Source organism: Salvelinus namaycush, chromosome 31, assembly GCF_016432855.1.
Source record: "Salvelinus namaycush isolate Seneca chromosome 31, SaNama_1.0, whole genome shotgun sequence".
In the NCBI taxonomy this organism is placed as follows: Eukaryota; Metazoa; Chordata; class Actinopteri; order Salmoniformes; family Salmonidae; genus Salvelinus; species Salvelinus namaycush.
This window is the reverse complement of record NC_052337.1, coordinates 35672037-35698446: the sequence shown is the minus strand read 5'-3', so window position 1 is coordinate 35698446 and position 26410 is coordinate 35672037. Positions and strand designations below refer to the sequence as shown.

The 26410-nt window shown below is 43.2% G+C and overlaps 1 protein-coding gene across 1 annotated transcript in view; it reads left to right on the top strand.

Moving 5' to 3' along the window:
• Positions 1–6524: 6524 nt before the first annotated feature.
• LOC120025574 (reticulon-4 receptor-like) overlaps positions 6525–26410 on the top strand; it is a 72898-nt gene continuing 53012 nt past the window's right edge. Inside the window, exon 1 of the mRNA XM_038970130.1 lies at positions 6525–6631. Coding sequence (XP_038826058.1) covers positions 6525–6631 — 107 coding nt within the window. The remainder of the gene's footprint in view (positions 6632–26410) is intronic.

Below are 26410 nucleotides of genomic sequence, written 5' to 3'. Positions count from 1 at the left end.
CTCATTGTCCCGAAACAATACGCTAGCCGTTCCCATTCGGTTGATACCTTTACTAACAAAGGTGTTTTGCCCTATGTCCCTTTCACAAAAAGTGTAAAATGCTAACACCACAACCATGTCTTTCCAGGAGACGTGCAGTACCAGCAAATCTTCTGCTAGAGGACCAAACAGTTGGTGGTTAAGAAGCCCTACACCACTTTTGGCAGAGTCTTATCCAGCTGGCCACTCACCGCAGACAGGACAAGCCCATCGCCATAAGCACAAAGAGTCTCAGCTTCCCCAACCCACCATGCTGAACACCATTGCTAGTGTATCGAAGCCGGATAAAGGACTATAGCTGTGTTTACAAAGGCAGCCCGATTCTGACATTTCTTTTCACTAATTGGTCTTTTGAACAATCAGATCAGTTCTGAAAAAGATCTTATGTAATTAAGACCAATTAGTAGAAAAAAGATCAGAATTGGGCTGCCTGTGTAAACGCAGCCAGTGTGGCTCAGCATAAGACCATGTCTCCAACCCTGTTTCTGGATACCTACCCTCCTGTAGGTTTTCGCTCCAATCCCAGTTGTAACTAAGCTGGTTAATCTTATCAACCAGCTAATTATTAGAATCAGGTGGGCTAGATTAGGGTTGGAGTGAAAACCTACAGGATGGTAGCTCTCCAGGAACAGGGTTGGAGAGCCCTGATGTAGAACCACCATAAAATAAATCTGGATATTTCCCATCAATCTTTGAAATTTGTCCGCCCTTATTGATTCACAGAAGATATTTATATAAACTGTACAGTCGTGGCCAAAAGTTTTGAGAATGACACAAATATAAATTTTAACAAAGTCTGCTGCCTCAGTTTGTATAATGGCAATTTGCATATACCAGAATGTTATGAAGAGTGATCAGATGAATTGCAATTAATTGCAAAGTTCCTCTTTGCCATGCAAATGAACTGAAACCCCCAAAAACATTTCAGCCCTGCCACAAAAGGACCAGCTGATATCATGTCAGTGATTCTCTCGTTAACACAGGTGTGAGTGTTGACGAGGACAAGGCTGGAGATCACTCTGTCATGCTGATTGAGTTTGAATAACAGACTGGAAGCATCAAAAGGAGGGTGGTGCTTGGAATCATTGTTCTTCCTCTGTCAACCATGGTTACCTGCAAGGAAACATGTGCCGTCATCATTGCTTTGCACAAAAAGGGCTTCACAGGCAAGGATATTGCTGCCAGTAAGATTGCACCTAAATCAACCATTTATTGGATCATCAAAAACTTCAAGGAGAGTGGTTCAATTGTTGTGAAGAAGGCTTCAGGGCGCCCAAGAAGTCCAGCAAGCGCCAGGACCGTCTCATAAAAGTTGATTCAGCTGCGGGGTCAGGGGCCCCAACAGTACAGAGGTTGCTCAGGAATGGCAGCAGGCAGGTGTGAGTGCATCTGCACACACAGTGAGGCGAAGACTTTTGGAGGATGGCCTGGTGTCAAGAAGGGCAGCAAAGAAGCCACTTCTCTCCAGGAAAAACATCAGGGATAGACTGATATTCTGCAAAAGGTACAGGGATTGGATTGCTGAGGACTGGGGTAAAGCCATTTTCTCTGATGATTCCCCTTTCCGATTGTTTGGGGCATCCGGAAAAAGCTTGTCCGGAGAAGACAAGGTGAGCGCTAAAATCAGTCCTGTGTCATGGCAACAGTAAAGCATCCTGAGACCATTCATGTGTGGGGTTGCTTCTCCGCCAAGGGAGTGGGCTCACTCACAAAATAAAAAATAAAATAAAATAAAGAATGGTACCAACACATCCTCTGAGAGCAACTTCTCCCCACCATCCAGGAACAGTTTGGTGACGAACAATGCCTTTTCCAGCATGATGGAGCACCTTGCCATACGGCAAAAGTGATAACTAAGTGGCTCGGGGAACAAAACATAGATATTTTGGGTCCATGGCCAGGAAACTCCCCAGACCTTAATCCCATTGAGAACTTGTGGTCAATCCTCAAGGGGCGGGTGGACAAACAAAAACCCACAAATTCTGACAAACTCCAAGCATTGATTATGCAAGAATGGGCTGCCATCAGTCAGGATGTGGCCCAGAAGTTAATTGACAGCATGCCAGGGCGGATTGCAGAGGTCTTGAAAAAGAAGGGTCAACACTGCAAATATTGACTCTGCATCAACTTCATGTAATTGTCAATAAAAGCCTTTGACACTTATGAAATGCTTGTAATTATATTTCAGTATTCCATAGTAACATCTGACAAAAATATCTAAAGACACTGAAGCAGCAAACTTTGTGAAAATTAATATTTGTGTCATTCTCAAAACTTTTGGCCACGACTAGTCTATCTCTGTAGCATCAAACAGATGCTAGACATTCAGATATCCAAAGAATGTTTGTTTATTTCTCAAAATCTATAATACACTATTTAATGCTTACTCCAGAGAACTGGGTATTAAACAAGAATGATATATGGTAAAAGTAACATGCAAAAAAAGTGTATGAATGGTGTAGTACAGTTTAGTGTGTCTGAGTGTGTCTCAGATGTAGAGACACACAAGTGCAGAGAACTGTAGCTTCAGATTGTTACACCAGATAATGTGATTTACCCAAAGATTTGCCGACATCTTGTCTATTTCAAGTCTTCTTTCATTGATCGAGACAGGTGGTTGTCCACCTCAAAGTGCTGCATGTCATGATGACATAGACCTGTCTCGATCAACGAGTGAGAAGACTTGAAATAGACACGATGGCGGTGCAAATATTGTTGGATTACTTTATGGAGCAAAAAAGTTTTTTTATTTTTTATAACGGAACATTTTCTAAATTCAAACTGACCCACTGCAACTGGACAGAGACATTTTATGAGACTCTTGTTCCCCAGAATTGAGGATGAAGATGGCATTGCTAAGGTTGGTCAAATTCGCTGTGCTAAACAGTACCTATCTTGTAACTCCCAGTAATGTATACCCAAAATCTTTGGTTAGATCACATTATCTGGTGTAACAATCTGTAGCTAAGAGAACCGGCGATAGGCAGATGATGGGAGAGGTGGTCATGATGAAATTGCCATTCCAGTGAAACATACAGTAAGTTCAGGGAATACTTGTAAAGCTGACGGAGGAGTGTTGTCATGATCAAACTGACATTCAGCTCCTCATGAGTCATCTGCTTGAAATCGGGCATAATGTCTAATCGCTCGATAGGGATACAGTTCACGGGATAAGGTTTTGCTACACATACAGGCAAAGGAATTCTATTTCTGTATCTAGAATCTATTCCAGGGAGAATCCCAAGTAACACACGGGATTGTCGCAAAGACAAAAAACGAAGCAAATTCAACTATATTGTACAGTTTGAACATGAGGTTGAACCGTGCCAGCATAACACCAACATTAGGGTAGACTAGTTGAACATGCATACAGTACATGTGCACAGGCACAGAGATTACATTTACAACAATATCTAGCCTAATAGAAAGATATATGGCATAACCCTCGGCCTTTGCACAGTGACCAGACTGTACAAATTAGCCTAGGTAGGTAGGCAGAAAGTATCTACCGACAGCCATGTCTATCAGGCATGCTTCGGAAAAATAATTTTTATAGTAAAACCAGCTGCAGTTTTAGAGATTTACAAGAGTAAATGGTTGTATTATTGTTTCTCCTCACTGTTTGCTAGTAAACTTAGCTAGCTAGCTTGCTGGATATGCAATACTTGTTATTTACATCTGTTTAGAATCCTATCTTGCATCATGCCTATAATTTTGTGAGATTCAAATGCATCCACGGTCATAATCATAACCAATGTCAACCTTCATCAATTATGTTACATAGCTAGCTAGTAAAATTATTTACAGTTGCTGATGTTACACATTTGCTAACAAGTTACAAATGTAAGGCGTGGTGCATAACAAGTTAGCGCCAAGTCTAGGTCCAAGAGGCTTCTAAACAGCTTCTACCCGGAAGCCATAAGACTCCTGAACATCTAAACAAATGGCTACCCAGAGTATTTGCATTGACCCCCCTCCCCCTTCTACGCTGCTGCTACTCTCTGTTATTATCTATGCATAGTCACTTTAATAACTCTACCTACATGTACATATTACCTCAATTACCTCGACTAACCGGTGCCCCCGCACATTGACTCTGTACCAGTATCCCCTGTTTATGGCCTCGCTACTGTTATTTTACTGCTGCTCTTTAATTATTTATTTAAATGTTTTACTTATCTATTTTTTACTTCACACTTATTTTTCTTAAAACTGCATTGTTGGTTAATGGCTTGTAAGTAAGCATTTCACGGTCTACTTGCACGTGACAAATACTTTGATTTGTTCATTCATCAAAACCCATCTCTTTCACACCAGCTACTGCACCCATAATTCCACTTGTGAAAATAGCTAAAATATTTCTGACATACCCCTGTACCTATATGTTACTGCCAATGCTAAGATGTACCATTACATTAGGTTTATTAAAATAGAACCCCAGAGCTGTTACAGTGCCTTCAGAAAGTATTCATACCCCTTGGACTTATTACACATTTTGTGTTACAGCCTGAATTCTAAATGGATTACATTTATTTATTTTTCTCACCCATTTACACACACAATACCCCATAACAAAGTTTATTTTTTATTGAAATGAAATACAGAAATATCTAATTTACATAAGTATTCAACCCCCTGAGTCAATACATGTTAGAATCACCTTTGGCAGTGATAAGAACTTTGCACACCTGGATTGTTCAATATTTCAACATTATTCTTAAAAAAGTTATTCAAGCTCTGTCAAGTTGGTTGTTGATCATTGCTAGACAGCCATTTAAGCCTTACCCTACATTTTCAAGCCAATACATTAACTAGGCCACTCAAGAACATTCAATGTCATCTTGGTAAGCAACTCCAGTGTATATTTGGCCTTATGTTTTAAGTTGTTGTCCTGCTAAAAAGTGAATTCATCTCCCATTGTATGTTGGATCGCAGACTGAACCAGATGTTGCCTGTGCTTAGCTCTATTCCATTTTTTTGTATCGTAAAAAAAAAAAACCTTGCAATTGACAAGCATACCCATAACATGATGCAGCCACCACTATGCTTGAAAATATGAAGAGTGATACTCAGTGATGTGTTGGATTTGCCCCAAACATAAGGCTTTGTATTTCTTTGCAGTTTTACTTTAGTGCCTTATTGCAAGCAGGATGCATGTTGTGGAATAGTTTTATTCTTTACAGGGTTCTGTCTTTTAACTAAGTCAATTAGGTTAGTATAAAGCCACACAGTGGTGGTGTCATAATACTCATAAAACCTAGCAGTCAAACAGGGAAATGGTTCCAATAGTTTTTTCCCTATGGGGATTTTAGAAACACTTGAAATAAGTGTCACAAGTTTAGAGAGGGGTAGGCAGTCGCAGATTTAGAACTACTGAATTTAATAAAGCAGGATGAAACCCAAGGTGCAAAATAAAGTACTCAGGAAAACAAGGAGAGAGCGAGAGAGAGTGAGAGCGAGAATTGGAGCTAAGTGTGTGTAATGATGACAAGACAAGTCCGGGGTTGATGAGTGAAGACCATTTGCCAGCAGCAGGTTCGGCAGCAGCGAGAAGGCCGGCGACGCCGAACGCCTGAGCTGGACTAAAGGGGGAGCCAAAGCGAAGGCTGGTGTGACAGTACAACCCCCCTCCGGCGAGAACGGTCCAGGACGTCCCGCGCCAGAACCCAGCACTCCTCTTCAGGACCGTACCCCCCTCCAAGTCGACCAGGTACTGAAGAGACCCCCACAAAGCTGGGAGTCCAACAGGCCGCCGGACAGAGTACGCTGGGGCCCCCTCGACATCCAAGTAATTGATGGGGAGCTGTAATCTGTTCGTCACCTCATTGACTCTCCTCAGGACTTTGAATGGTCCCACAAACCGCGGGCTCAGCTTCCGGCAGGGCAGGTGGAGGTGCAGGTCCTTTGTAGAAAGCCATACCCAGTCACCGTGGTGAAAGACCGAGGCCACACTGCAGTGACGATCGGCCTGCTCCTTCTGCCAGAGGACGATGCGCTGGAGACAGGTGTGCGCTGTGTGTTCCATACCTCCTCGGAGTGCCGGAACCAATCATCCACCGCAGGAGCCTCGATCTGATTCCGGTGCCAGGGTCGGCTGTTAGCCTAGAACACACAAAGGGTGTGAGGTTAGTGGAGGAGTGACGGAGGGAGTTGTGTGTATTCTGCCCAAGGAAGAAACTCAGCCCACTCCTCCGGCCGTTCCTGACAGTAACTAAGAAGGTACCTATCCTGTTCCTGATTTACCCTTTTCACCTGCCCATTTGATTGGGGACGGTACCCAGAGGTGAGGCTGACCGTGACCCCCAGTCGTTCCACGAAGGCCTTCCAGACACGGGAGGTGAACTGAGGACCACGGTCAGACACGATGTCATCCGGGATCCCTTATGGCCAGATGACGTGAGAGAAGAGAGCCTCCACTCCAGAGCCTGGCCTGTCAGCACCAAGATCTCCAAGGCCACCATGTCCCTCTCGGAGGCCGTCCCGGCATGACGGGCAAGGTGGAGTTCACACTGCAGGAGAAACCCCCTACAGTGAGCTGGGGTGCCGTCAAACCGCTCCGGGAGGGGCAGGTGGACGTTGCTGATCTGACTGGGTGATGTAGATGGTGATGGGGTGGTTAGAACGACCGCGGAAAGCTGGGAAGGTGATGGTGTGGCCTGCAGCTGGCGTACGTGCCAGAGCACCTCATCCATGGCAGTCCCGAGGTGCTCCAGGCTGCTTCCTGTTCTCTTGGGTCGGTCATTCTGTCGCAAGTGTAGAGAGGAGTAGGCAGGAGGCAGTCTCAGGTTTAGAACTACTGAATTTATTAAAGCGCCATATATAAAAGCAGGATGAAACCCAATGTGCAAAATAATAAAGTACTCAGGAAATAGTAAGCAAGATTCCTCTCAGGAAAACAAGCAACATTTACAATGACAACTGACAGAGGGAGTATATATACAGTGATAGAGTGGGGATTGGAACCGGATGTGTGTAACGATGACGAGACAAGTCCGGGGTTGATGAGTGAATGGCGTTTGCCAGCAGCAGGTTCGTCAGCAGCTAGAAGTCCGGCGACGCCGAACGCCAGAGCTGGACAGGAGAGAGAGCCAAAGTGAAGGCTGTTGTGACGATAAGGGCTGTGTTTTGTGTATGCTTACCCTGGTGTGATGTTTTGATGACCATGTAAATCTCTCTCGGACAAGGTGACATTTATACATTTATTGTGTGTAGGCCAGTGACAAAAAAATCTGAATGTAATCCATTTTAAATTCAGGCTGTAACACAACAAAATGTAGAGAAAGTCAAGGGGTGTGATTACTTTCTGATTGCATATGTGTTATTTCATAGTTGTGATGTCTTCACTATTATACTACTATGTAGAAAATAGTACAAAATAAAGAAAAATCCTTGAATGAGTAGTTGTGTCCGAACATTTGACTGGTACTGAATATATAAATATTTTCTTTTACATAAAGGTTGACAGTTGAGGCTAGGCATATTATAAGAGAAAAGAGAACTTTAAACATTAGCCTTAGTGCAGTCGCAAAAACCATATGATGAAACTGGCTCTCATGAGGACCGAGACAGGAATGGAAGACCCAGAGTTACCTCTGCTGATTTTTGGTTCCAATCCAATCCAATTTTTGGTTCCAATCACCGTGTCTTTGTGAGATGTGGTGTGGGTGAAAGCATGATCTCCGCATGTGTATTTCCCACCGTGAAGCATGGAGGAGAAGGTATTATGGTGTGGGGTGCTTTTCTGGTGAAACTGTCTGTGATTAACCAGCATGGCTACCACAGCATTCTGCAGCGATACGCCATCCCATCTGGTTTGCATTTAGTGGGACTATCATTTATTTTTTAACAGGACAATGACCCAACACACCTCCAGCCTGTGTAAGGGCTATTTTACCAAGAAGGAGAGTGATGGAGTGTTGCATCAGATGACCTGGCCTCCAGAATTCCCCGACCTCAACCAAATTGAGATGGTTTGGGATGAGTCGGACCGCAGAGTTAAGGATAAGCAGCCAACAAATGCTCAGCATATGTGGGAACTCCTTAAAGACTGTTGGAAAAGCATTCCAGGTGAAGCTGGTTGAGAGACTGCCAAGCGTGTGCAAAGCTGTCATCAAGGCAAAGGGAGGATATTTGAAGAATCTCAAATATAATCTATATTTGGATTTGTTTAACACTTTTTTGGTTACTACATGATTCCATATGTGTTATTTCATAGTTTTGATGTCTTCACTATTATTCTACAATGTAGAAAATAGTAAAAATAAAGATAAACCCTTGAATGAGTAGGTGTTCTAAAACTTTTGACCGGTAGTGAACATAATCACATACAATTATAACAAAGTAAACACATTTCTTTATCTTATATAGAGTCCAATTATTCTCCATTTGTTAATTTACTTTTGCTTTGTACTCACAAAAACGATTCTACATTCCCCCTATATGTAAACAAAAAAAAATGTATTTTGGGATTGGCATAGTTATTATTGTAGTTCCCTTGAGAAAGAGAGAGAAAGCAAGTGAGTGAGAGACAAAGAGAAAGAGAAAGAGAGAATGAGGTGGCTGGAGTTACTGGGGGTAAAGAGTTGAAATGGCGCCACCCGGACTCCCCCAGCCTCTTCAGGTCAGCTCAAGGAGCCTACAGACAGGGGTCTTTCATCCCTGTGGAGGCTGCCGTGATAAACTTGAACCCTGAGCTCCACCCAGGCACCAGCACAGGGAAGTGAAAACGGATCAATAGTCTTGATTAATTAACTTCTAATGAGCTCCTGTGTGTGTGGAGGCCCGGGGAGCCAGGATACGTCCTCTACTCTTAGCCCAGCTGCATGGGCCAATGGTGACATGTATCTCACATCCCCAACCCAAGACACACTATCATCACATATCAATCAGATTATGTAGTGTATCTCTAAGCCTGGCAAGGCCTTTCCTTATTGCTGTTGTTCACAAGTCTCACCCTCTATCTTGTTTTCCTAATACATTTTATTCTCAGATTTTGACTAATTTGACTAATGAGCGTACAACATTTTAAGAACATCTTCCTAATATTGAGTTACCATGATACTGGCCCATGTTGACTCCAATGCTTCCCACAGTTGTGTCAATTTGTCTGGATGTCATTTATGTGGTGGACCAGTCTTGATACACATGGGAAACTGTTGAGCATGAAAAACCCAGCAGCATTGCAGTTCTTGACCCAAACTGGTGCGCCTGGCACCTACTAGCATACCCTGTTCAAAGACACTTAAATATTTTGTCTTGTCCATTCACCCTCTGAATGGCACTCATACACAATCCATGTCTCAATTGTCTCAAGGCTTAAAAATCCTTCTTTAACCTATCTCCTCCTTTTAATCTACACTGATTGAAGTGGATATAACACGTGACATCAATAAGGGATCATAGCTTTCACCTGGATTCCCCTGGTCAGTCTATGTCATGGAAAGAGTTTTGTACACTCAGAGTAGATAAAACAATGAGAGGAAAACATGGTTTGACAGGGGATTTTGTTTGTGTTGTTTTCTGTTAAGTACATTATACTTGAGATTAATGAAAAGTTGAGTAGAGAACTTGATTGGGAACAAAAAGGGCTAACTTGGCAGCACCACCATGTATGGTATGTGGACCTACAACTAGGTCAGCTCAGAAGAATACATTGTCTTGAAGTAAACATTTGAAAACATTATGCCATCCATCATCGGCTGACCTGTAATCGATCATGGGACAACCTCGGTCTTAAGCAGGATTAAACACAAAAACAACGGCTTTCTTCAGTACCACTTTATCAAAAGTAAACTTCGCACTTTAGGAGTTTTATCATTTCTGCTAGAGTCAGCAAAGAGGGTTGAATGTGTGTGCTCTCCTTCTCGAGTCTGAATTTGGGCCATTAATAATTCTGAGAGATTCCAAAAACAGGGAGAGAAATGTTTGGCCTTTAAATATACTCAGCACACAATGACAGAACATTGTGTTTGCCCTTTTAACTTATTTGATATATTTTTCAGGCAGAGCAGCCAACACCCCTAGTGCACTCTGTAGTATAAATATATGTAAGCCTTATGCAATGCCCTTGAATGTTTACCAGACCAGCAGTTAAGGTGTGAAGATGACAATGAGTCTCTTCTTTTCTACAACAGAACAGACAAGGAAATACTGCCCTGTGTGATGATAAAACACCACTATACCTGTCAGAGCCATTCTGGGGAGATGAAGCAGGCAGCAATTACATTTGGATTAAGCAGATTAATGTGCATCGAGGCCCTCCGGGACACACATCAATTTGCCAAAGCAGGAGAAGGCTTTACAGCATGAGCAGAAGGGATTGCACTGATTTTAGCATGTCTAACCACCTGGAATTGGAGGAGGGATTACATGAATATCAATTACAGATGGGATCAAATGTTCCTGCTGTATGAAGACTCTCTCACCAGACAAGCTGCTGCTGCTGGTGAGACAGTCAGACTCTGCTGACAGAACACTGACACATTATTTGGAGATGTATATGTGTGCAGTTATTAAAATGGCCTGGCTAATTTGTCTTGGATAAAGGCAGTGGGGTTAGTTTCACATAGGCTCTTTACCAGGCAGTGAGTGGTTTACTGTAGGGGCACCTGTTTGTTGTACAGAATATTTTTTCTTCCTATATGGTTTAAAATGTCATTATTCTCTGTGTTCTGCAGACATTGGCTTCCACAAACACTATTTTCCCCGGTTGTGTATATTAGCACCAGGAGCTTAGCCTTGACTTTCGCCCTGTGGAATATTAATACGACAAGCGTTTGTTTACACATCACTGGTCTCCATTTCACAGAGAGCAACACCGAGACTGTGTTTCTATGTAACACTTAGAACCGAGGGGTGAACGGCATCATTTCCAGATCTCACAATAGCTGTCAGACCTTTGAGACCGCTTGTTCGCAAAACAACGGCAGTCACGTTCCAGTTTCCAAGGTGCAGTCATCCCTATATAACACAAGATATAGGATGACATAAATAATATGGGGGTGTTGGGGTGTAGGATGCCTCAGGCACAGGTTGGTGAAGGCACAAAGAGGTGGCTCTATTGTCTGTGGCCTTCCCCCTTCTTCACATGTCATTACAGGTCTGCTTGCTTTGGATGGTGTGAATTCTGAGGAATGTCAGATTGGTGGTGAGACATGACTTCTTCAAATCAAATAAAATTGTATTTGTCGAATATACGTGCTTAGCAGATGTTATTGCGGGTGTAAAAAAAAAAGCTTGTGTTTCTAGCTCTAACAGTGCAGTATTATCTAACAGTAATATCTAACAATTTCACAACAATACACACAAATCTAAAGGAATGGAATTAAGAATATATAAATATTTGGGTGAGCAGTGTCAGAGTGGCATAGACTAAGATACAGTAGAATAGGATAGAATACAGTATATACATATGAGATGAGTAATGCAAAATATGTAAACATTATTAAAGTGACTATTGTTCCATAATTAAAGTGGCCAGTGATTCCAAGTGTATGTATATAGGGCAGCAGCCTCTAATGTGCTAGTGATGGCTATTTAACAGTATTTAACAGACTGATGGCAATGAGATAGAAGATTTTTTCAGTCTCTCGGTCCCAGCTTTTATGCACCTGTACTGACCTCGCCTTCTGGGCGATAGCGGGGTGAACAGGCAGTGGCTCGAGTGGTTGTTGTCCTTGATGTTCTTTTTGGCCTTCCTATGACATCGGGTGCTGTAGGTGTCCTGGAGGGCAGGTAGTTTGCCCCCGATGATGCTTTGGGCAAACCACACCACCCTCTGGGGAGCCCTTTGGTTGCGGGCGGCGCAGTTGCCATACCAGGCGGTGATACAGCCCGACAGGATGCTCTCAATTGTGCATCTGTAAAAGTTTGTGAGGGTTTTAGGTGCCAAGACAATTTTTTAAAGCCTCCTGAGGTTGAGGAGGCGCTGTTGGGGCCTTCTTCACCACACTGTCTGTGTGGGTGGACCATTTCAATTTGTCAGTGATGTGTACGCCGAGGAACTTAAAGCTTACTATAATCATAAGGATGAAATGGATTTTATCACCAAATGTCATGTGGATTGAATGTAGGCCTATTAATTTATAACACACAGAGCAAATTTCATGATTGCAAAGCTAAGTGGCCCAGATTTGAATTAGGCAAAGTTATGATTTGATTTAGTTTGATTGTGCATCTGTATCATCATATATTACAACTGCAGAAACTCGGGTCTTGACCACCCCAAAGAGCCAGCTATTTGAATAGGTAGATGAGACTTGACTGAAAATGTGAAATCCAAGCTGCTGTTGATCTATGAACATAATGATCCAGAAGCTAGCATTTCCCTCTCTTCCTCCCCATTCGTCTTCTATCTGCATCACCAGCAGAGAAGAAACCCGAGGATGTAATTGTTCATCAGAAGTCAGCTAAGCATCCAGATAGAGCCCTTTTCTGAAATGGCTTTTCTGCCTCTGTTCTTTCTGTTCATTCTAGTAACCAACAGAGATCGTAATCATGCTGTTACAATGTATGATTTCAGTTGTTGTACCTGGGGTATTTACACTGTCTAATACATGTAAAACACACTACTGTAGCAATGGAAGAGATTAATCATAAGTCTTCATATCATTATACAGTAGAGTATTATATATGGTGATGCAATATGCTGGTACCTTGTCAGAGAACACCATCCCTTTGCAATTTATCTGAATGTAGGAAAGGTCGGTCAACACATATAGACAATGCACCTTGACAAAGATAATGTACTATGAGAAAGGTGCCCACTAGGTACAGTTGCAAAGCTACCGGTAATTTACCAAAGTTCACTGGAATCTCTTTTGGTAATTAACAGAAAATCTATGGCAATCTCTCGTAACTTTGGAAATGTATACTTGAATATCTTTTAAAAAATGTATTCATATATAGTATTAATTTATTATATCTGTGTCCATATTGTCCATGAGTGTCGAGCAGATAGACCACATGGTTCAAGAGAAAATATCCTAATTAATGAAAAAAGAATCTAAGCATTATTTTCTATTTACTCTGCAACTCTTCCAACTATGAACTTTTCTTCACAACTACCACCAGTTTGACACCAAAACATTGAAAACAAAATACATTTTGGCATAACATGATGAAAGTCCTCATATTAAACACAAATAGAATTCACTAAGTTGATTGTTTATATTTAGGGTAATGTTTTACAGCTTTGTCATTCAGTTCTTTTATTTAAAATGTTTATCTTATTGAATTATGCCACATATTTTACGTGTGATAAGGCCACACAGAGGGCCAGATAGTTACAGACGCCTGTAATAATCTGTAGTACCCAAAAGGGCCACTAGATGTCTTGTGATTGATTATATGAAATCCTTAAAATATACCAGCATTCTGGTAGTTTACTGGTAAACATCGAAAGTTTCCAGTAATATACCCTCCCCTTGCAACCCTACCACTAAGCCATACATATGTCCCTTCTATATTAGGGTTGAGAAGTAGCTGAACTTTACATAACCTTGGCTGTTCTAGCCCTTGTAGAAAGAAGTCACTGAAAACACATCACTGACATATTGTCATTGTCATGTACACATTTTGAGTAGCAATCAGCACGAAACGTTTTATTTTGCTTTGTGGCTGAGGATAATTCACAAGGGTAATTATGTTGAACCACTGCTGTATAAATGTGGCAATTTGAGGTTGATGCATCTCTCTGAGTTTCCCTTTTCATTACATTTGAAGTTTAATTAGAAATGCACTCCTGTATAATAGGTCATTTCCATGTAAAAGGACCCATGAGCACCAACATGTGAAGTTCATAGAAACATCTCAAATTGGGTGTCAAATGAAAGCTAAGAGTCTATACTTTTGAGAAATGAAGGCATCACAGTAAGCACAAATCACAGTTAGGTCACCTGCTAATGTCCTCCCTTCCACTTGCATACTGTATGTTCAGCTGATAATGGTTTTGTTTCTCTTTCTGTTGTCTTTTGATCAAAGCAAGACTATAAACTCGGGACAATGATCCAACATATTTAACAGAGATTTTGGAAAACGTAGTCACATAAAAAAACGGAGGGAGATTTTACAAAAATTCTGTTACCAAACTTTGCATCTGCACGGTTCTTTCAGTAAATGTGTTTTGGTAAAATTGTTAAAAGAAGTCCTTGTGGACAGAGTTGGTTTGTTAAACTTTGAAATCAATGGGTTTTGTTTGGTATACATTTTAAGTGAAAAATGTGAGTCTCGGGGCAAATCTGTTACAGTGGAATTGCCCTCTTCCTTCTTATTTTCCATTGGAGACAGAAGTTGGTTCTTACCGGTCACTTCATGAATGATTCTGGATCTTGAGCTACTGTAGGTTTTGTTCATAACATAATAAGAGCCATTTAGCAGACGCTTTATCCAAAGTGACTTACAGTCATACATTTTATGTGTGGGTGGTCCCAGGAATCAAACCCACTACCATGGCATTGCAAATGCCATGCTCTACCAACGGAGCTCCAGAGGACCACAATGAGGGGGGTCGATCCAGGCATCTGCACAAGGAATTTTCAGAGTATTTAAAAAGTATAATTGCTCATAGATGACTAATAAGGTGCTGGAAGGATTGCATAATAAAAGTGTGTGACTTGACTACTAGTTTTCAGTCATTTTGCTAAATGTTTTGTGTCTATGAGTCTCCTGCATGGATGTCTGATGCTAATGCCAAACTGGTGAAAAGAGCAGATGTGACCGTCTTTGACTCTCTGTCATTGGCAGATGGCAAGCTTTCTCCTGCTTGGACATGGGCCCATCAGTGTCTTCCACCCATATTGGAAGTCCCACAATGTCAAACACGAATGTGTTCTTTCCTGCCTGATGTATGCACAGAAGTAATTCATGACTGTACACAAAATGTCTGCTTTGGTGAGCTATGCGCTGCTGATGAGCTTAGGAATTATTAATTCATGTTCCTATTGACTTTTTCATCCCCCAGATAAGAAGCTTTGGGTTTCTGCTCCCAAACACTGTCTCAAGAATATTAGAATGTGGTGCTGGAGGGTCTATCATATGGCTCTTGCTCAAGTTTACTGTACAGAAAATTGCCTGTCCTTAGAGACCTTTGCTGCAGCTGCTCACAGCTCTTTCTAACAGTACCAAGACGGTACTACACTCTTAGAAAAAAAGTGATATCTAGAATCAAAAATCCTTGTTGCTTCCAGGTAGAACCCTTTTAGTTCCTAGTCGAACTGTTTTGGGTTCCATGTTAAACCCTTTCCACAAAGGGTTCTACATGGAACCCAACTTGGTTATACCTGGAACAAAAAAGGCTTCTCCTATGGGGACAGCCTGTAACGATTCTCGTGGGCTGAAGGAAGAGTGGACCAAGGTGCAGCGTTTAAAGTGTTCATAATTTATTCCAAAAACCAAATCGAACAAAAACAACAAACAGGAGAACGAAAGTGAAACAGTTCTGTCTGGTGCAGACACAAAAACAGAAAACAACTACCCACCAAACACAGGTGGAAAAAGGATACCTAAGTATGGTTCTCAATCAGAGACAACGATAGACAGCTGCCTCTGATTGAGAACCACACCCGGCCAAACCAAAATAGAGACATAAAAAGGATCTCTAAGGTCAGGGCGTGACAGTACCCCCCCCCCCCCCCAAAGGTGCGGACTCTGGCCGCAAAACCTAAACCTATAGGGGAGGGTCTGGGTGGGCATCTATCCGCGGTGGCGGCTCTGGTGCGGGACGTGGACCCCGGACAGGAGGGCGACTCTGGCGGCTCCGGACAGGAGGGCGACTCTGGCGGCTCCGGACAGGAGGGAGACTCTGGCGGCTCCGGACAGGAGGGAGACTCTGGCGGCTCCGGACAGGAGGGAGACTCTGGCGGCTCCGGACACGAGGGCGACTCTGGCGGCTCCGGACAAGAGGGCGACTCTGGCGGCTCCGGACAAGAGGGCGACTCTGGCGGCTCCGGACAAGAGGGCGACTCTGGCGGCTCCGGACAAGAGGGCGACTCTGGCGGCTCCGGACAGGAGGGCGACTCTGTCGGCTCCGGACAGGAGGGCGACTCTGGCGGCTCCGGACAAGAGGGTAACTCTGGCGGCTCCGGACAAGAGGGCGACTCTGGCGGCTCCGGACTGAAGGGCGTCACTGGAGTGGAGACACACAGGAGGCTTCGTGCCATGGATCATCACTGGAGGCTTCTTGCCATGGATCATCACTGGAGGCTTCGTGCCATGGATCATCACTGGAGGCTTCTTGCCATGGATCATCACTGGAGGCTTCGTGCCATGGATCATCACTGGAGGCTTCGTGCCATGGATCATCACTGGAGGCTTCTTGCCATGGATCATCACTTGAGTAGAGAGACACACAGGAGGTCTGGCTCTGGGAGCAGGCACAGGACTCACCAGGCTGAGGAGACGTGCATGAGGGTTAGGGCTTAGTACAGGCACAGGACTCACCAGGCTGGGGAGACATGCAGGAGGCCTCTTTCTTGGCCGAGGCACCGGATACACTGGGCCATGGAGGCGCACTGGCGGTCTCGAGCGCAGGGCTAGCACAACTCGTCCTGGCTGGATACCCCCTGTAGCCCGGCAAGTGCGGGGATCTGGAACAGGCCGCACTGGACTGTGCTGGCGAACCGGGGACACCGTGCGTAGGGCTGGCGCAGGATAACCCGGGCCGAGGAGACAAACTGGAGGCCAGATGCGCTGACCCGGCACCATCCCTCCTGGCTCGATGCCCACTCTAGCCCGGCCGATGCGAGGAGCTGCGATGTAGCGCACTGGGCTATGATTGCGCACTGGGGACACCGTGCGCTTCACCGCATAACACGGTGCCTGCCCGGTCACTCTCCCCACAGCAAACACGAGGAGTTGGCTCAGGTCTATGACCTGACGCCGCCAATCTCCCCGTGTGCCCCCCCAAAAAAATTCTGGGGTTGCCTCTCGTGCACGCCTCCTCGAGCCAACTCCTCGTAGCGTCGCCGCTCCACCTTAGCTGCCTCCAGCTCCTCTTTAGGACGGCGATACTCTCCCGTCTGTGCCCAGGGTCCCTTGCCGTCCAGGATTTCCTCCCATGTCCAACTCTCCAATAAATGCTGCTCCCTCCTACCACGCTGCTTGGTCCTTTGGTGGTGGGTAGTTCTGTAACGATTCTCTTGGGCTGAAGGAAGAGTGGACCAAGGTGCAGCGTTTAAAGTGTTCATAATTTATTCCAAAAACCAAATCGAACAAAAACAACAAACAGGAGAACGAAAGCGAAACAGTTCTGTCTGGTGCAGACACAAAAACAGAAAACAACTACCCACCAAACACAGGTGGGAAAAGGCTACCTAAGTATGGTTCTCAATCAGAGACAACGATAGACAGCTGCCTCTGATTGAGAACCACACCCGGCCAAACACATAGAAATAGACAACATAGAACAAAAACATAGAATGCCCACCCCAACTCACGCCCTGACCAACCAAAATAGAGACATAAAAAGGATCTCTAAGGTCAGGGCGTGACACAGCCAAAGAAACCTTTCAGAAGCCTTTTTTTCTAAGAGTGTAGGATGATTTGTGGTTCTAAATAAAATGTTGTTTTTTGAACCTTCTCTTACAGTACATGTCTGTGCCTATTTCCTGATAGTATTGCCGAAACTGCACCCCAATGCATCTTGGGGAAATGTAAAGTGTTTTTGGAGATGTCTTCAAATAGACCAGGAAAGCTTTCTGAAAGTAGAATGAATAACACTACAAACAGTGTGTCATAGGTACTTCAGAAAGTCTGAATCACAAAGCCCTTCCTGTTTCACCCGCTCCCCTAACGGTTGAAACACCCACAGTAGTTTGCATTGCTCAATCACAGGCTCCATATATAATTGGGAGTGAGTGGGAGACGGGTCGGGTTCTGGAGATGCTGTGGATAGATTGTACATAAAGAAAACTTGTTTTTGTGACGCAGAGGAGAATACTCAGCTAGACATACAAGCTGAGTCAAAATCCATGAAGTCTGCATGCCTCAGGGCAAAACTTGTAACAATTATGTTACCTTCCTTGTGTCAATGTGTAATTTCATGCATTTTGCTGAAAAATATGACTTTTCTGAGACACACTAAACACGGTAAACAGAGCTTTTCTACTACAAACCAACCAATTTAGAGAAATATAGAACTGTCTGTGCCTCCAAGCTCACAGTAAGCCTAATACCAAAAGACAGTGCATAGAACATTGATATAAGATACAGTAAGTGTGGAATATTTTTTTAGCATGTTTCTGAACATAGCAATATCAACAGCATAAATGTATGCATTTTAAAAGAGGTGTGAATAAAGTGTTTGTCTTTTGATAAATGCCTGCAGCCAGACATGATTCTTTATTATAGGTCTGTAAATAAATAAGTGCACGTTACAATAGCTGACATTCATATATCAGAAAGGCTGGCTTCGTTATGACAATTCCATAAGCAGATGAGGGAACATACCTAATTTATGACTGCATCATTAATTCCTGCCTCAGAAAAATTGACCTGGCAAAAGCTGTTCACTAATGCACAACACAAGGGTGGAACATGTGTCACAGGGATGGGACAAATATAGTACAGACGAAAACTAGAGTAAGCAGTTAATAAACGAATAATAAGCTAATAATAACTTCATATAAACCTCTGTTTGCAAGAGGCAGCAGAGCATGTTACATCATTGTGCTGGCTGTCTAGTTGCAATGTGAATGAATGCTTTACAGCCTAGTCATAGCTATACAGTATGGCAAGAGAGTCAATTTGATACACTGATTACTCCAGTTAAAATGTCTTGGTTGATATGCAGATTGTCAACCTTGAACTGACCTACTGTAAGGGAAAGAGAGAGGTCCTTCATATGACCATGTAGAGTTACTTCTACACTACATTGAGTTGCTTGGTGTCTTCCAGATGTTCTTATGTACTGTATACACATTGTTAGGGTAGGCAGGTTTAGACATGCATTTTACAGAAGTCACTACATTTACATACTAACACCCCCCATCCTGCAGCTTGCAGACAGCAGGAAGTGTTAGACAATCCAATTGAATGATGAAATGTGAGTATGAGTAAAAAGAGCTTAACATAAGCTATTTGACATTGTACTGATTCCAATATGTTAATGAGGTTTGGCTTTCTCGCTGAAAGACAATGCAGTGGGCTGCAGCATTTTCTCAGCTTGGAGAGGCAAATTAGCCACATCTCATAAGAAGGGGCGAGAGGTCCCAGCCAATATGGAATAAAGAATGTCTGTGTCATGTGAATAGATGCCAAATGTGACATAGAGAGGCCGATAGTCTAGTGGTTAGAGCGTTAGGCCAGTAACTGAACGTTTGCTAGATCCCCGAGCTGACAAAGTAATAATCTGTCGTTCTGCCCCTGAACAAAGCAGTTAACCCACTGTTCCCAGGCCGTCATTGTCAACAATAATCTGTTTTTTACTGACTTGCCTGGTTAAATAAAGAAAAATAATGCATGCAGAGATTTTCACAAATTACTCATCCTAATAGATTTCTGCTCTTGTTTTCTTTGAGCTGTACGTTTTCTAGGGCCATCACTGAAACATTCTACTGTAACATCAGCACTGTCTTTCTGGAATACACATTTTTTATTAATTAAGTGAAGATATAAAATATAAAAGGGGTTGTGCCTCTCCTTTCATATTTTGTTAACTCCCCTGTATATGTTTTCTACGAAACAAAATCGTTTTCAATCTAGCAAACAATGTGTTAATTTGCATTGCATGAGCTAGGCCTGCTATTATTCGCACACAATGGTCATTAAACACATGGAGCCAAAACAACCATCGATCATGGCAGTCATCTGAACTCCAGGCTACTACAGCCTAGCCGACTCAAGTTTACCCGTCTGAGGAAAGAGTGCGGTGGCTACGTGCGCTGTCCATGGTGCTGATTAGCATAAACACGAGCCTAGGTGGAAAAGCTCAAACATCAATCTCTGTTGAAGTGTGTCACCGACATTCAGAGAAAAGTATATGTTCGTCGGCTCTGTGGCAAACATTGCATGAAGCAGCAACATTGGTTTCTATTTGCTTTTTACAGCAATTTGCTGTTCGGAATTTAATATAGACTTATAAAATCGGGGAGGTGTTCACACACTACCGCTGGGAGGCGTCTCTATCTTAGAATAGTCTGACAGGGAGATTTCAACCACGAACCACCTATTACGAATATCATATAAGACGTTCGTTTTCTATGTCATCTTCTCTGTTATGTTAAAATCAATTAAATGGGTCGAGATAAATCAAGAGCACACTCCCAACGCCTATCACTAAATAATCAGAAACAATATGTTCTGCTGTTCATCACATAACGTGCCTGAACTGCGCATTATCGTTTGTTGGGATCATTCGTTCTGCTTGTAGCCTATGTGGTTGTTGTCCCATGATATGGGTTCTGACCAAAGAGTGCAGAGAAGTTCAGGAGCACTATGATCTCAGTTACCTTCTCACGTTCACTAAGAACACGACCGCGCGCGCCTGCAGCTCCCTCTGCCCTGTCTTGTTCTATGCTGATAGAGAGGCGCATGTCTTTGGATCCCCACCCTCACAAGCCAACCGGCAGTGCACTCATCTAGGATAACTCTACGTTGGAAACCAAACGAAGGACGGTTGGATATATGCCTTTTCCTAACCGTGGATTGCGTTGTGACTGCTGATGGTTTTAATTTTGTAGCCTATTGCCGATTGGATTGCTGCCACCCGTGCGTTTATGTGGTCCATTTGGAGACGTTCCTTTGGGTTGCCTGTATTCGAATGTAAAAAAAAAGGTTTTGTTTCCCGCGCATCTCTCAAATGACTGAGCGCGGCGTGAAGAGGAGACCGCGTTCTCCACCTCCGTTCTATGTTAAAACCTTGGGCTAAAGTTTTCATGGACGGTGCCCTGGATTTTCTACTGCCATCTCTCTGACCGGGGTCTTTGTTTTTCAAGCAGAGAACGAGTATTTTACCACGCACACAAGGGGTGCCTTTTGGATTCTATTTCCAAAATGAAGTCCGTTTTTATCCGAGGTATGTATGTATGGGCTACGTTTACATCAGATCCAAATGTGTTGTTTGTGTGTTTGCTTGCTTGTTTGTCTTTTACATAATGATTTTACATAATGTGATTCTATTTGCACAGTATTTTATGGTTATTTGGAGAAAACAATGATATACCTGTCAGTGTTAACTACTGTAATAATATAATATGTACCATTTAGCAGATGCTTTAATCCAACGCATTTTAAGGTCATGCATGCATACATTTTACGTGTGGGTGGCCCTGGGAATCGAACCCACGACGCTGGCGGTGCCATCCTCTACCAACTGAGCCAATTTACTGATGTATATACATCTACTTGCTTTACAGTTTTCTTGTTCAATGTGTTTTCAATTAGGCGCCATACTTTAACATGCCAATGTCTTTTTTTTTTACACTGATCTTTTAAATAGGCTTATATTATCTTGTAATGTTACATAATAGTTACTTGGAACACATAAAACATGCATGGTAAACATGTCATGTTGTTTTATAGGTAAAGCCTGAGTTATTCCAGTTTACTCATGTGACATTCCAAGGGCTCAATTTCTCAGATAAAAAAAAAGGGGGTTCTGTTTGTTTTCCTTCTCTTTGCCAGAAACTTTAAGAATATTGTCCACCATGAGCAATCACCCTTGTCATGCTAAGCGGTTTTGATTGAGACCAACAGAGCTCATGAAATGTATTTATCCACTGCACTGTTCACTGCTCATGTTGTAAGTCAAATTGGATCTAGTCACGCAATGGGGAGTTGGGGATTGGGCAGGGCATGTGTATTACCTGATAGCACAACCTGGTCTCAGAGCATTTTGTATTATTATGTATGTTAATCCAAGACACTCCATTTAGTATGATATGTTATGTTTCGTATGGTAATGTATGTATTAATTTGTGGATGTCCATCACCCATTTCGTATGATATGCTACAAATTACAATTCTTATTATATTTTAAGAATTTGCAAAACGTTCAATATGTTACGAATTTGCAAAATGTTCAATATGTTACGATTTTGCCAAACGTATGATTTGTTACAAATTCTAGCTTGGTGCTGAGGTGGCTAACGTTAGCTAGGCTAGGAGTTAGGGTTAAGGTTAGAGTTAAGTTTAGGAGTTAGGTTAAAGAGTTAAGGCTAGGGTAGGAGAAGGGTTAGCTAAAAGGGTTAGGGGAAGGGTTAGCTAAAAGGGTTAAGTTTAGGTGAAGGGTTAGCTAAATGGGTTAAGGTTAGGAGAAGGGTTAGCTAAAAGGGTTAGGGGAAGGGTTAGCTAAAAGGGTTAAGGTTAGGTGAAGGGTTAGCTAAATGGGTTAAGGTTAGGGGAAGGGTTAGCTAAAAGGGTTAAGGTTAGGGTTAGGTGAAGGGTTAGCTAAAAGGGTTAATGTTAGGGGAAGGGTTAGCTAAAAGGGTTAGGGTTAGATAAAAGGGTTAAGGTTAGGGGAAGGGTTAGCTAAAGGGGTTAGGGTTAGGGGAAGGGTTAGCTAAAAGGGTTAGGGGAAGGGTTAGCTAAAAGGGTTAAGGTTAGGTGAAGGGTTAGCTAAAATGGTTAATGTGAGGGTTAGGTGAAGGGTTAGCTAAAAGGGTTAGGGGAAGGGTTAGCTAAAAAGGTTAATGTTAGGGGAAGGGTTAGCTAAAACGGTTTGGGTTAGGTGAAGGGTTAGCTAAAAGGCTTAAGGCTAGGTGAAAGGTTAGCTAAAAGGGTTAATGTTAAGGGAAGGGTTAGCTAAAAGGGTTAAGGTGAGGGTTAGGTGAAAGGTTAGCTAAAAGGGTTAATGTTAAGGGAAGGGTTAGCTAAAAGGGTTAAGGTGAGGGTTAGGTGAAGGGTTAGATAAAAGGCTTAAGGTTAGGTGAAGGGTTAGCTAAAAGGGTTAATGTTAAGGGAAGGGTTAGATAAAAGGGTTAAGGTGAGGGTTAGGTGAAGGTGAAGGTTTAGCTAAAAGGGTTAAGATGAGGGTTAGGTGAAGGGTTAACTAACATTTGAAGTAGTTGCAATGTAGCTAAAAAGTAGTAATTAGTTCTAAAGTTGCTAATTAGCTAAAATGCTAAAGTTGTCAATGGTGAGATTCAAACTGCAACCTTTGGGTTATGGGAAGGGTTAGCTAACATGCTAAGTAGTTGCAAAGTAGCTAAAAAGTAGTAAGTAGTTGAAAAGTTGCTATAATGCTAAAGTTGTCCGTGATGAGTTTTGAACTCTCAACCTTTGGGTTGCCAGACATTTGTTTTATTTTTCTACCCATCCACCCCAACCAATCACCCTACTTTCATTTTTGCCTTAATTAACCATCTGTCTTATGTAACCATGCCAAATGAAACATATACTAATTTGAGTGTCTTGGATTTATGTTTACTATGTTACATTTACTTTATGAGACCAGGTTGTGTTGCTTGTTTTGTGTTTACATGCCCACTTTTACCTTGTCTGTGCATCTGTGATGCCACTGTACGCCTCCAAAGTATTAATTTAATATACATGAAGTATGATTATACATAAAGTATGATTCACCACCAGGCCCAGGGAGTGAGGCTGGACCCCTGTCTATCACACCAGGTAGAAGAGTAGAGAAGAACAGCCCTGAATAATTAATAATAATCCCAAGCAAATGCCCAGTGTGCTGAAAATACATCAAACGATCCATAGCTCAAAGGAAGCAGAGATAGAGCAGGGAGAGAGGGAGAGCAGAGAGAGGGAGAGAGAGAGAGAGAAGAACAGCAGAGAGAGAGGGAGAGAGCAGAGGTTGGAAGTATCTAAGTGTGTGCTAGAAATCTAGGCAGCGAGAAACCTGTGCAAAGTGTGTGTGAGTGTGAGAGAGAGACATTTAAAGTTTATTCGCCACATGCACAGAATAAATCATCTATATAATAATACAGATAATAGCAACGAATTTTAATAAATGCACAAGAAGTACACTATAAGTTGAAGAAACAAGAAAATGCTAGTAAATACAGGTCAGTGCCAGTACCTTATTCAATATGCAGGGGTACTAGAGTGGTTGAGGTAGGTTTATACATACAAAGTGACTGGTAGTAGGATATAGTATACATGTAAACAGGGCTGAAAAGTGACGGGTAGCAGGAATATATCAATATTTATGGTAATATACTTTTGTTTTTATTTAACCTTTTTAACTAGGCAAGTCAGTTAAGAACAAATTCTTATTTACAATGACGGCCTACCAAAAGGCAAAAGGCCTCCTGCGGTGACGGGGGATTAAAAATAAATAAATATATACAATATAGGACAAAAGACACATCACAACAAGAGAGACACCACAACACTACATAAAGAGAGACCTAAGACAACCACATAGCATGGCAACAACCGCATAGCATGGCAATGGCATACTAATGGTAATATATACATGTAATATATTTTAGCTAACCCTTCCCATGACCCAAATACAGTAGATACTCATGGTAATTGCAATCAATAATCAATGAACAGCAGTGTAGGTTTGACGAGCTGTGTGCGTGTGGGTTTAAGTGTGTGGCGTCAGTAATGAGTGTGTGAGTGAGGGTGTGTGTAAGTGTGTGTATGTGAGTACGTGTGTGTGCGTATGAGTAAGAGTAAGAGTGACAGTGAAGGTGTGTGTGTCTGAGTTGGTAGAGTCCTGTGGATTGGCATAGAGTTAGTGTGGATAGTCTGTGGGAGAGGGATAATAGTCGTTTTTAACAGTGTCATGGCCAGGGGATAGAAGCTGTTTAGGAGTCTGAGCCTTGATGTCGGACAGGTGCATGGAGAACTGTCCATGTCTCGGGTGGCTGGAGTCTTGGCAATTTTTCAAGGCTTTCTCGGACACTGCCTGGCATGTACATCCTGGATGGCTGGGAGCTTGCCCCCAGTAATGGGTTGGGCCGTTTGCACCACCCATTGTAGGGCTTTCCCGTCGAGGGCGTTGCAGTTGCCATACCAGACGGTGATATAACCAGTCAGGATGCTTTCGATGTTGCAGCTGGAAATGTTCCTGAGGATCTGAGGGACCATACCAAATAATTTCAGCCTCCTGATGGAGAAGAGGTGCTGTCATGCCTTCTTTACGACTGTTCTGGTGTGAGAGGACCACGTTAAGTCCTCAATGATGTGGACACCGAGGAACTTGAAGCCACCACCCCTGTTTCCTGTAGTCCATGATCAGCTCCTTGGTCTTGCTAATGTTGAGGGAGAGGTTGTTGTCCTGGCACTGTCTTGACATTGCCATGTCTCTGACCTCCTCCCTTTAGGCTGTCTCATCGCCATTGGTGGTCAGTCCTAGCACCGTTGTGTCGTAAGCAAACCTTATGATGGAGTTGAAGTTGTGCATGGCCACACAGTTTTGGGTTAACATGGAGTACAGGAGGGGGCTAAGCACTCACACCTGCGGGGCCCTGTGTTGAGGGTCAGCATGGCAAAGGTATTGTTGCCTACTCTCACCACCTGTGGTCGGCCCGTCAGGAAGTCCAGGATCCAGTTGCAGAGGGAGGTGTCCTGTCCCAGGGTCCCGAGCTTGGTGGCAAGCTTGGAGGGCACTATGGTGTTGAACGCTGAGCTGTAATCAATGAACAGCATTCTCACATAGGTATTCCTCTTGTCCAGGTGAGAGAGGGCAGTGTTGAGTGCAATTGAGATTGCATCGTCTCTTGATCTGTTGGGGCGGTATGCAAATTGGAGTGTGTCTAGGGTGTCTGTGATAATGTAGTTGATTTGTGCCATGACCAGTCTTTCAAAGCACTTCATTACAGATATGAGCGCTATAGGGCAATAGTCATTGTGGCAGGTAGCCTTAACGTTCTTGGGAACAGGATGGTGGTCAGCTTGAGACATGTGGGGATTGCAGACTGGGACAATGAAAGGTTGAAAATGACATTGAAGATGCCTACCAGCTGGTCTGCACATGCTCTGAGAGCACACCCTGGAATATTACTGGCCCCCGCGGCCTTGCGGGTGTTGACCAGATTTAAAGCCTTACTCACATCCACCTCAGAAAGTGAGATCACTCAGTCCTCTGGGACGGTGGAGGCCCTCTTGCATGGCTCGGTGTTGTTTTTGTTGAAGTGTGCATAAAAAGCATTCATCATTGGGCAGATCACGGCTAAGTCTTCCTTTATAATCCGTAATGGACTGTAGCTCCTGCCACATGCGACGAGCGTCAGAGCTTGTGTAATAGGATTCCACCTTGTTCCTATATTGTCCTTTTGCCTGATGGCTCTGCAGAGGTCGTAGCGGGACTACTTGCACGCGTTCGTCTCCTCAGTTGTAACCTTGTGGTTGGCTGCGATGTGTGCGGTAGCTCTGTCCTTTAGCTTAGCGCGCACCGCTGTGCTGCAAGGTCCACTTACTTCTCTAACAACATTGACTGCCCCAGTAAGAACTCCCGGACTCT